We start from the raw sequence: 12,655 nt of genomic DNA on the forward strand, positions 1-12,655 counted from the left end.
AGTAATTGTTTAAACTATATGCATTTTAATGCATAATTCTACACTACACACATGGTTTCTTTCTTTACCAAAGCTACAGAAAACATAGATCTCTGCAACAAAATGCATTTTGTTTTGTTGCCAGTCCTGGGAAGCATTTTCATAAAGAACCCTGAACTCAGCAAAATCCTCTTCTCTCCTCAACCAGGGCTGAGAATTATTCTCAGAGGCTTTTGCTGTGCACTGCTTCTTTACTATTCTAGGCTACAAATGAGACACTGAGACACTACAAATGAGAACCACTGCCCTTAAGGCAGTGGTTCTCAACTTGTGGGTCCCCAGAAATCCCAACAGCTGGAAAACTGGTTAGGATTTCTGCGATTGGTAGACCAAAACACCTGGGGACCCACAGGTTGAGAACCAATGCCTTAGGGTGTTATTTTTAATAAGCCACAGAAGTCCCCAAGCATCAAGTTTAAGGATTCTGGGCATAGCAGTCCAAATAACAACTTTTTCAGGCCGTCCGAGAAAGCCAATCTCAGACATGTTAAGGAAAAAACAAACAGCACCAACCTGACCCACTTCATCAAAGGCCATAACCACCACAGCTGCTCCATATTTCCTTATTTTTCTGGCTTTTGCAAAGAAATCCTCTTCGCCCTCTTTCAGACTGATGCTGTTCACTATGCATTTGCCTTGACAACACTTCAACCCGGCCTCTATCACAGTGAAATTGGATGAGTCAATGCAAAGTGGCACCTGATACCAGTGGACCAAAAATAAAAGGGTTAACATCATTTAAAAAAGAAAACAAACAAAACTGGTGATATGCTGTTTCAAATATATTTGAAAGGGGGAATCATCATGTTCTCTGTCAGGATTGAGAATGTATCAGGAAGTGTTGTTAAACTGCAACTCCCAAAAACCTTAGGCAGCCTAGCCAATAGTGATGAATACCAGGAGTTGGTTCTTTGACTTTTGGAAGGCTACACAATTCTTTTTTCTATGTCGTTGGAAGAGAGGAGGCAGGACAAAAAATTGTAAATTTCATGTGCATAGTTGATAGAGATAACTCAGAATTACTTAGCAATTATATGCAACTTTGTATTCATGACTTGAAGTTCCCAGATAGCATTCCTAAGAGTTGATGTATGCTATGACCACAGAAATAAAGTAGGAGATATTTATTTATTTATTTATTTATTTACAGTATTTATATTCTGCCCTTCTCACCCCGAAGGGGACTCAGGGCAGATTACAATGAAGATATATATGGCAAACATTCAATGCCATCAGACAAACAACATACAGTATAGACACACACAGAGGCAATTTTTTAACATTTCCAGCTTCATGAGAGTATGCTCAATTCCAGCCACAGGGGGAGCTATTGCTTCATTATCCACGAGTGACACTGAGTGCTGTACTTCCTCATTCCTTTCCACGTGCTGGCAGTTTTATGGTGTTGTAAATTAGTTAAATTAGCCTCCCGCATGAAGCGTACCTAAATTTCCTAGTTGACAGATGCAGCTGTCTTTCGGGCTGCTTAGGTAAACAGCAAGCTGGGCTATTTAATGGTCGGGGGCTTCGAACTCATGACCTCTCGGTCAGTAATGATTTATTGCAGCTGGTTACTAGCCAGCTGCGCCACAGCCCATCCCTTATGGCATGACACAGTTTATTTTGTCACTGTACCAGCAGACACCAGAAAAATCTATCCTTACCACACTAGAGTAATGTGTGGTATGCCTTAAGGTCTACTTTTCAATCAGCCAATGACCTTTTCACATGGCCCTTTCGGGCTGGGCAATCATCAGATGGCAGAAAGGGCAGCAACGCATGTTGCCCCACCACCCTTTCCTCCATCACACAAGAAAATGGGAAGGAAAGTGTGGGTAGCTTCATTGCAGCTACCCAAAATACACTTTCTTCCCCATAGTTGTGGAAGAAGCGCCTTTTGGCATTTCCCCCCAACTTTGGGAGAAAAGTGGGCAAGGCCTGTTGTGCGTCGTGTGAGGGTGCACAGCAGGCCCCATCCTTGCTGTGAAGCAAAGCAGCAAAACAGGGCAAAATTGCCCCATGTGAAGTGATGGTAAGAAGCCAGAATACTCTGGGCCTGCACTTTCAAAGGCAGCACATAGATCTCTCATTTTCTGTCTGCATACAATTCCACAGAGAAGCCCTCTCATTTGAGCTAATGCCTATCACTGTTGAAGTCACCAGCAGTCTTCCAACCTACTCCATGACTTGCTTAATTTTGCCACTAAGAATCTAATTCCTTTGTTTTCTTTCCTCCTTCCCAGACCCTTTTTATTTCATGATACTTCTTTTTATCTGCAAATCTGTGGACAGGGATTACATTTTTTCTTCACCCTTATTAGTTTCTCTGAGAGTCTTTTCATTCAAAACACTAAGGGGAAACAAAAACATTTAAATAAACAACCTTATCTCAGAGATGAGAAGAGAAAGTATTAACACAGAGTCACCAAGAAAGAGGAAGACTCAACTTTGATTTCTATTAAAGCAGGGGTATCAAACTCATTTTCATGGAGAGCCACACCAGCCTTATGATTGCCTTCAAAGAGCCGCTGAATCCATGGACAGAGAATCCATAGATACAGAAGGCCAACTATATACATACATACATACATACATACATACATACATAGCAGTCTTTAATTTTTACAGTTTGGGTCCCCAGATGGTATTAAATGACAACTCCCATGAGTTTCGATTGGGAATTTGATTGGCATAATGGGAACTACAATGCAACAGCACTTGTGGCTCTGAAGATGGGGTTAAAGGACATTTTAAAGTCAGATCATCATAGCTAAATTCAAACACCACTCTCCTGACTAAACAGCAAACTGCAATATTCCCAATCCCATCAGCTCCAATCATGATGTCTAATGATGACGAATACAGGACTAGGTTGAAAGGGTGCTTGGAGGGCCACATAAAATGGCACAATGGGCCAGATTCAGCCCGCAGGTCTTGAGTTTGACACATGTATTAAATGGAAGACACTATAATAGTTCACAGCATGTCTGTACTGAATATGGACACATATTATACTGCCTTCCAAGAGCTCATTTTGAGATGCTTTTTGCATAATATCCTCTGAAAACACTTCTTGCCAGTTACATCAATATTAGGCTGGCAGAGATATTGAGATTTATGAAGGACATTAAAAAGGTACAGCCAAAGAGAGAACAGTGAGCACATCATTTTCATGCCAAATTCCAAATGGCATGCACCAGTTGGATGGCCAAAAAGAAAAAAGATTTCAGGCAAAAACTAATAAGAAAAGGTACATTCCTTCAATGACAATTTCATTTCTTGCTTTTCTTCATATCCATCTCACACTGCCAGAGGTGGCAGCTAGTTCCCTAATGCTCATGACCACCAGAAAAACAAACAGTCATTAGCCTATGAATTCTTCTAGTGATATTAGAATGCACAAGTATATTAGAAGAGTGCACTGGTAGGAAAGTGAATTGGGTTGTTCACACTCAAGCTCCATTAATTTCATTTAAAAAAGAAAGATTTTGATGCTGATTCAGTCACTGTCTGGCTGCAAGAGAGAGATATTCTCCTTCCTGTCTGGTGCACTAAGATATTGCTTACCTATCTTCAAAACTGCAATTTGTGGGTCCTGATTAAGTGAGATTCACTCTTCAAGGTTTGACAGAGTTAACTATGTAACACCAAGCCATAGTTCTAACATTATATCAAAATTAACTAAGGATTGATTACATTTTCAAGGCAAGCTTTGCCTTCTTTATGTAAGACTGAGAATATTACACCTCTTGAATTCAATGCAATCAAAGGCCACAATGAGATACAAAAATAAACAAGCGAGTGATAGCAGCTCTCTAATTCTACTGCCAGGTATATATCACATCACACATCCCCACACACTATATATCATTTTAAGGGGGGAGGATTTACTGGTTGGTTGGCTTTTAATTTAGTACCTTTCAGAGCAAACACTCTGCATTATAACTGTGAAAGAACTCATCTGCTTCAGAAGGAAAAAAGCAACAATCCTGCTTTCCAAGGGCACTCATTTCAGCAGCAGCATGAAAACTGTTTTTAATACCAAGGGACTGCTGTAACAGGTGAGAAATGCAACCCTCCATGTGGTGTTTGTTTTACTGTCTGTGCCCCTATTCAGAAGATTTCACATCACTTTCTGTCCCTGTGACAATTGAATTTTGACAAATTTGACTTTTTGTGGATACAAAGATTGGTGAGAAAGCTTCAATGAAGACACCTTTCCCCCATGAGAACACTTTCTGGAGTGAACTTCCCTTCCTAGGAGTACATTTCTCTCACTGCCTGTTGTCTTACCCCCATTCTTAACTATGAGTCATTTATAAGTCAGATGTGTGTAACTTGGGGCTGTCTGTACTTTTTTGCAAAAAAAAAAAAAATCTTCGCCCTCTACTACATGCACAAATATTATACGAGACACTAGAAGCTGTACAATACAACCTTAGCAATATCAGGTTCCGAAGCAATGTAGTTGCAGAATCTAGCCATGGCACTTGGCCCATCTAACATGCCATCGTCCATATTGATATCCAAGATTTGAGCTCCCATCTCCACTTGGGCCTTGGCTACACTCAGTGCTTCCTACAATTGATCACAAAATCATAACAAAAAAGTAGTTAGTCTTCACACAAATACCTTTATCTCCTTCTGATGTATTCCGGGGTTGTCGTTGATAGAGAATAAAGCTCAAACTATTTTTATTTAGAGAATCTTTATCTCCTCCTTAGCTACAAACACACTCAAAGCAACGTACAAAATTTTAATTTGCCCTCAAGCTTACAATTGGCCTGAAACAGTCCTATTTTTCTTCCTGTAGAGCTCCAATTGACACATTACCACAGTAGTGTGGAGGCTGCTTCTCCATGGCCTCCTCCCACACTGCTCCAGTATTATTTATAACAGTGTGACTACATTTGTTCAGCATATGTTCCCATCCCATTGGGCAACTCAGCAACAGCAAATCTAGCAACACAGTAGTAATGGGTGCAATTATCAGTAGGCTTAGAGACTCCCAAATGATCTCAGGCTTTTACTGATAGGTTGCACCATCATGTCTGCAGTGAGCAATTCAATTACAAATGGAAATAAGATTGACTAGTATTCCTTTATAGTTGATCCAAGATACAGCCAAGCTCAACAGCTGCTTCATGCATTACTGAGTATGCATCAACAGCAGAAGAAAGCAAGGGGGGAGATAAGGCTGTATCACCAGTTACCACTAGCAAGTCTGGGCACCCAAACAGAAATCACAACAATAAAGCCTTCTAATAAAAGAAAAAGTAATCCCTAGAAAAGGCCTTCAGGTGGTCTCCAGAAGGTTCAAAATGTTTTTAATGCAAAGTTTACCTGATCTGGTTGTTCAATTCACATGTGCATGCTCCTACTTTTGAATTTAAAAATTGCTGGAATATGTTGAACTGCCTCTCTTTTTTGTGACATTGGAATCAACCCTATTCTTTCTACTGCTGGTACCAAATATTACATCTAAAAAGCAATGGCCGGGAACACATTTATTTCATTAACTGATGAACGATCCCTATGACTGACCTCTTACCCACACCGTTTCTTTATCCATTTCACTCATTTCTACACAAACATCACTCTTACTATGCCAGCAGTTGCACCTTCTCTAGAGTCAAGATAACAGTGCTGACAGAAGGCAGATAGCAATGTACTTATCGAGTGTCTTCATTCCTTCCTATTCACAGCACCCATGGCCTATTGCCTCCTGCCACCAACTCCTAAAACTGTGTAGCTACTCCATGAGGATTCTAGTTTAGATTAAAAAGGTAAAGGTTTTCCCCTGACATTAGGTCTAGTCATGTCTGACTCTGGGGGTTAGTGCTCCTCTCAATTTCTAAGCTGAAGAACCGCCGTTGTCCATAGACCCCTTCAAGGTCATGTGCCCTGAATGACTGCATGGAGCGCCGTTACCTTCCTGCCAAAGCAGTACCTATTGATCTAAATTTGCCTGTTTTCGAACTGCTAGGTTGGTAGAAGTTGGGACTAACAGAGGAAGCTCCCCTCCCCCGGATTCAAGCTGCTGACCTTTCAGTCAGCAAGCTCAGTAGCTCAATGGTTTAACCCACTGCGCCACCAGGGGTAGTTTAGATTATCTCATCCCAATTAGAGAAGAGGACTCACAATTTATTACAAGCTGTTTATTTCATATCTAATGGCTGCACTTCAGATAACTGGAAAACTACCTCCTGGTTATTTATCCAGTAGAAACTACATACATAGGAGGATTATATTATATCAAATCCATTCTAGCATCTTAAAGTAAACTTACTTCATATTTGTTTGCCATGATGAGCTTAGCAAACCTTCTTGACCCCGCAACATTGCAGCGTTCCCCAATGTTGACAAAATTGGTGTACTGCCCAATCCTGAATGGTTCTAGACCTAGAAAGAAAGTGTTATGAGTACTGCATAAAGAAAACGAATAACAAGGGAAGGGAGATGTTGACAAGCTCGAATGTGTCCAGAGAAGGGCAACTAAAATGATCAAAGGTCTGGAGAACAAGCCCTATGAGGAGCGGCTTAAAAAACTGGGCATATTTAGCCTGCAGAAGAGAAGGCTAAGAGGAGACATGATAGCCATGTACAAACATGTGAGGGGAAGTCATAGGGAGGAGGGAGCAAGCTTGTTTTCTGCTGCCCTGGAGACTAGATGCGGAATAATGGCTTCAAACTACAAGAAAGGAGATTCCACCTGAACATCAGGAAGAACTTCCTCACTGTGAGGGCTGTTCGGCAGTGGAACTCTCTCCCCCAGACTGTGGTGGAGGCTCCTTCTTTGGAGGCTTTAAAACAGAGGCTGGATGGCCATCTGTCGGGGGTGCTTTGAATGCGATTTCCTGCTTCTTGGCAGGGGGTTGGACTGGATGGCCCATGAGGTCTCTTCTAACTCTATGATTCTATCAACAACAACAACAACAACATTAAAAACTTATATCATTCTATATAGATGGTCCTTGTATATCAAGAGCGTGCAAAGTGCATCCTTAAGCTGCGTGTGACTCCTAGGATTAATTTTGAAATCCCCAAAGCAGCCCAGTCAATCCCCACCCCCATATTATAATCAGTATCTAAATTTATGAGATGAATATAATAATTCTAGTCTCCAGCAATTCCACACTTAGAATGTAAGCATGAAGTCCTGGAGCAGTGTCATTGCGTGCTTTTACTTACTCTATTTATACCACGCCTTTCTCTACCCCGCAGGGGACTCAAGGCGGCAATTATTCGATGCCTTAAAACATATACAATTTTAAAAAATTAAATTAAATTAGATTTAAATCAGGCATATTAAACATTTAAAAACATTACATTACATTAAAAAAATCATGCCATCCATAGTCGTAGTACAAGCCTTTCCATAGTCATTCCATATATTTCAAAACTGTCATTCACTAAAACCCTATTCACTAAAAGCCTGATCACACAGCCAAGTTTTTACCTTTTTTCTAAATGTTAAGAGGGAGGAGGCTGATCTAATGTCACTGGGGAGAGAGTTCCATAGCTGAGGGCCACCACTGAGAAGGCCCTGTCTCTTGTTCACACCAGTCATGCCTACGAAGGAGGTGGGGCCGAGAGCAGAGCTTCCCCAGATGATCCTAATCTCCAAGATGGTTAATAGGGAGAGATATGTTTAGACAGGTAAATTTCACCTTATGGCAAAATTTGTACAAAGTAGTTTGCTTCTGCCTCCTCTGAGGCTGAGGGCAAGTCTATGGGCCAATCCACTAACTGCTCCTATGATGTTTGCCAACTTTTAGTGCTTTACTCTGACTCTGCCCACTTTGGTAAAATTGGGGGACATTCCAGGGCTTGCTAGAAACTCCAGAGTATCTCAGAATTGTCTGGACAGCTCTAACGGGTCCAACTCCACACAATATGCTATGCAAAACAGAACTGGGAAAAGGAATAGCTCATTCCATGTCACCATCACTGCGATCTCCTGTCTTCTTGCTGGTCATGTAGGTGGCTTGTTCATTAGGAGAGGCACCCACAATGACCAAGAGACTGGATGAAGATTTGTGTCTAGTTGAGAATGGCAGAGGCAACATGGAAAGTGATGTGGTGGTCCAGCAAGGGAGATGTGGTTTCAACCTCACTGGATCAGCTAGATGCCGTCAAATACCACTGTGGGTTTGGCCAGGTGCATCTGGCATATCTGGAACCAGTCCAGAGCTCCAGGTTCGCCCCGGCTTTAATAACCAGACTTACCCTGAGAGAAAGCAACTTGATTAAGGTCATCCAATGGTTTTTCCTGGCCAAGTGGGGATTCAAACCTTGATTTTCAGAGTGATGACACTCAAATCAGTATACATACTGGCTCTTTGGCATTTCAGACTTTACTTTATAAACAAATAATAGCAAAGTACACTCTACAGCTGAGAGGCTATTGTAACACCTCATCAATTTTTGTCTTTGCATTTGATATCTCCAAGGGGAATAAAACAGCTGTCACGAAGAATTCTGAACACATTCAAACGAGTGCATATCAAGATGTCTGCACAGACATCAGGTTCTCTCACCTGACAGCAACATGTAGCCTTCTGAGAAAGCGGAGTTAGGTATGCGAGGCTTGCATCCCTTTACTGCTTCAGCAATCTCCCTGTATTATAAAACAAGAACAGAGACAATTATAGCACAGAGCTTTACAAGAAGGAACTCAAATGAACACATTTATGTTTTCTTTTTGGGGTTTTTTTTTTACTATGCTCTACTCTTCTCTTACTCTTCCAGTAAGGAACTCACAGGTGAAGAGATATCTATCCATTTGAGAGCAAACATTACAAGGACTAACAGAACTTTAATAAATTAAAAAAAAAAACATTACAGCCTCTGCCATCTTTGGTTGTAGAAGCCAAATTTGTGAGAAGTGCTGTATGATTTTTTGTGTGTGTGTGTGTGTGTGTGTGTATATATATATATATATACACATACATATATACATATATATACATATATATACACACACACACACACACACACACACACACACACACACACATATATATATATATATATATATATATATATATATATATATATATATATATATATATATTCTCTAGTGGTAAGGCCACAGAATTAGAACTTCAGAACTTAAGCCAATACTCAGTCCCTTATGGACTACTTTTAAGAAGGCTGCCTCCTTTGTTTTTTGTTTACATTTAGCATTCACAAGAGCTTGTTTATATTTCTGTATTGTTTCTTAATGACAGTGTTTTGATCATTTATTCAAGTTTTCTGTCAACAAATAGCATGAAGTGGATGAGCCAATAAAGAGTCATTATATTGCCTGTGCTGTATTTTTCGTTCTCTGGGGTGGTAATGCCACTCTTTACCTCAATAAATTCTTAAGGCATATAAAAAACCTACCATAATAATCCCATCACCTTTCATTTTTTCCTTCCACCTCCTCCCACCTCCATCTTAGTGTTTGCTCAGAAACTCTTTAAGCTCTTGCCTATCAGTTTTTATTACAAGAGGGAAATGGCTAAGCTCTTGCCATCAGCCAAAGAGTGAGAATTTCCAATTAACTAGATATGGAGGTGCTGAAAAACATTCATGAAAGCAACTCTAAGTAAACAAATTATTTATTTAACTTAATTACATTGTGCTGTCATGCATTGCTCAATCAACAGCCTCCATAACTGGCACAGAAGTTCTTTGAATCATGAATAAAAGGTGCCGAGCCTAAAGCACAATGAACCGAAATTCTCTGGAGATGGTTCATGGCCCAAGTCTCATCTTTGCAGTCTGCTTGTGAACTATTTCTGGTGGCTGTTCCTCAACCAATATCCAGCACATGGATGGTATAATGACGGTCACTTTCTGGTCCCAATTCAAGGTGCAGGTAATCACCTACAAAGCCCTGTACGGTTCAGGACCCGTCTACCTTCGCAACCGCCTTTCCCCTTATGAGCCTGCATGATCTCTTAGATCTTCAGGGGAGGCCCTCCTCTCGTTCCCGTCACTATCGCAGGCTCGGCTTGCTGGAACGAGGGGGAGGGCCTTCTCTGTAGGGGCCCCTCGGCTCTGGAATTCCCTCCCTAGGGAGATTAGACTGGCCCCAACCCTTTCTGTCTTTATCAAACAGCTGAAGACATGGCTCTGCCAGCGTGCGTTTGAATAACCACCGATTTGATAGACCCCTATCACTGAGTGTCAGGACCCAGGCTGCAGAGCACCAATAATCTTACACAGAGGCCAGAACCTATCTAATATCTTTATTATAGAAATATATAAAGTCAATAAAAACAAGTGAAGAATAAAGTTCAGAAGCAGACCTTCCAGATGAGGTCAAATATAGTCCAGAAATGTATTGTCCAATATAAGATATTAGAGTCCAAAGTTATAATCCACTTGACCGAAACACACACTTTGCCAAGCAATAGTGTGGGGGATGACAGAGTCTTTAAGGTCCAATGTAGCTTGACAACTAGGCTGGAAAATAAACTTGATTCTTGGCTAGATCAAAGACTTGGAACGAGGCAAACATGAAACATGAACAGAGTCCAAGGAAGTCCGTGAAACAAGGCAAGGCTGGAAACTTGATCCGGGAAACAAGGAACTGGGGTTACGAAGTCCACACACGATCTCTCTCCTCAAGCTGAACAATTGACTCCGCAAAGTCCCCCTTGCGACCAGCACCTATATTGGGTCTCGTTTCCCGCCAACAGAACACTTTCCCTAGAGAACGAGAAGTGAAACCCAACTCTGTCCAGATGCATGACTCCTTAGAATTTCCCAAGGGAAGCAGACCTAATCAACTAGTTGTTTGGCAGCGATTCTCAGGCTTTGGCGATTAGCCTCTCTGGCTCCCCTATCTCTATTATAATTGTCCCTCCGGGAAAACGGGGGGGAATTCTGCCCAAGGCCTGTTTGGCTACATTCTTGAGGACAAACATCCTCCAGGTGGAGAGGCTCCGGTTCTGGCTGAAACGGCGGAAATCCCATGTTTTCCTCTTCGTCTGCCACAATAGTACTAGGAACAGGACTACAAGGCCCATGAGTCATCACACTGAGACATTACTTTCTAGCACTTTCTTTCCTTCCTATATATCCTACCCCGCTTTATCCCAGCCAACTCTCTGACAATTGTCCATGCACTTTATCAAAAGCCCTTGAAATTGTGTATTTTCTTATGCTCAACCCTTTTTATCCATAGTGGTTTATGTTTGTATCATTACCTCATTTTGCTTGGTCATTTTGTTTTATTGTATGTTATGTTTTAACTTATTATTTTACTTGATTGTTGTACTATTGTTTTTAGTTATTGATATGTGTCTTAAATTGTTATACTTTGTTTCTGTGTTGGGCTTAGCCCCATGTTAGCCGCCCTGAGTCCCTCCGGGGAGATGGTGGCAGAATAGAAAAATAAAGTATTATTATTATTATTATTATTATTATTATTATTATTATTACTATTATTTATAATGAAACCTCATTGCTTCAGGCACTGCTTATTCCAACTCCAGATTATGCTACAGTATACAGGCTTTTGTCCCTCATATACAGTCCTCTATCCACAGATTCCTTTCCTAGCAGCCTCATGCATGCAACTTTCTGAAGGACATAATGAATGGTGTCACCACTACATCCGGTGAAAAAGCTCCCACAGGTGGCTGGGAGAGGGGGCCAGTTAGCCCTTGTCCCTGTCACCTCTGTGGAGATACACCAGCAGGATGGGATAGCCACTGCTACCAAAGAATTAGGTCAGTATATCCTATGGTACATTTTCACATAATACCTACAGGAAAAATGTGTTAATTATGTCTTAAGAATATGAATCACCTTCTCTCCAAATTCCAGCCTGCCAAAATAGAATGAGTGACACCAATTGACAACAGGAGATGTTAAAGGGATGTAGGAATCTTAGTGGACCCCAAGCTCAAAATGAATCAAAAGTGTGGTGTGGTATTTCAAAAAGTCAATGTGATTCTAAGATGCACCAATGAGAGTATAATGTCTAGACTGATAAAAAAATATCAGTGCAAGTCTATGCAATTTTGGTTAGACTTCACCTGGAATACTGTGTCCATAGAATCACAGAGTTGGAAGAGACCTCGTGGCCCATTTATCCAACCCACTGTGAAGAAGCAGGAAAATTGCATTCAAAGCACCTCGACAGATGGCCATCCAGCCTCTGTTTAAAAGCCTCTGGGGCAGAGAGTTCCACTGCTGAACAGCTCTCTCTCACAGTAAGGAATTTCTTCATAATGTTCAGGTGGAATATTCTTTCCTGTAATTTGAAGCCATTGTTCTGCATCCTAGTCTCTAGGGCTCCTAGTCGCCAAGTCCAGACCTAGGCAGCACAAGTGAAAAAGGATATTGACAAGTCAGAGAAGGGCAACCAAAATGGTAAAAATCCTGGAAGCCAAGCCCTATGAGGAATGGCTTAGGGTGCTGAGTACATTAGCTTGGGGAAGACAAGTTTAAGTTTGATATGATAGCCGATTTCAAATATTTGAAATTATATCATAATGAAGCTGGATCAAGGCTGTTTTCTGCTGTTTCAAAGACTAGGCATAGAGCTGTTTGGCAGTGGAATATGTTGCCTTGGAGTGTGTTGGAGTGCATGGAGCTGTTTGGCAGTGGAATA

The 12,655-nt window shown here is 41.1% G+C and overlaps 1 protein-coding gene across 4 annotated transcripts in view; it reads right to left on the bottom strand.

The window, feature by feature from the left end:
* Nucleotides 1-12,655, bottom strand: part of mtr (5-methyltetrahydrofolate-homocysteine methyltransferase) — a 103,595-nt gene that overhangs the window by 56,545 nt on the left and 34,395 nt on the right. For all 4 annotated transcript variants that reach the window (XM_003215846.4, XM_062975240.1, XM_062975241.1 and 1 more), the window contains 4 exons: nucleotides 8,580-8,659; nucleotides 6,329-6,441; nucleotides 4,477-4,617; nucleotides 553-738 (listed from right to left, as the gene is read on the bottom strand). In XM_003215846.4, coding sequence (XP_003215894.2) covers nucleotides 553-738; nucleotides 4,477-4,617; nucleotides 6,329-6,441; nucleotides 8,580-8,659 — 520 coding nt within the window. The remainder of the gene's footprint in view (nucleotides 1-552; nucleotides 739-4,476; nucleotides 4,618-6,328; nucleotides 6,442-8,579; nucleotides 8,660-12,655) is intronic.

The sequence above is a fragment of the Anolis carolinensis genome, chromosome 1 (assembly GCF_035594765.1).
Source record: "Anolis carolinensis isolate JA03-04 chromosome 1, rAnoCar3.1.pri, whole genome shotgun sequence".
Classification (NCBI taxonomy): Eukaryota; Metazoa; Chordata; class Lepidosauria; order Squamata; family Dactyloidae; genus Anolis; species Anolis carolinensis.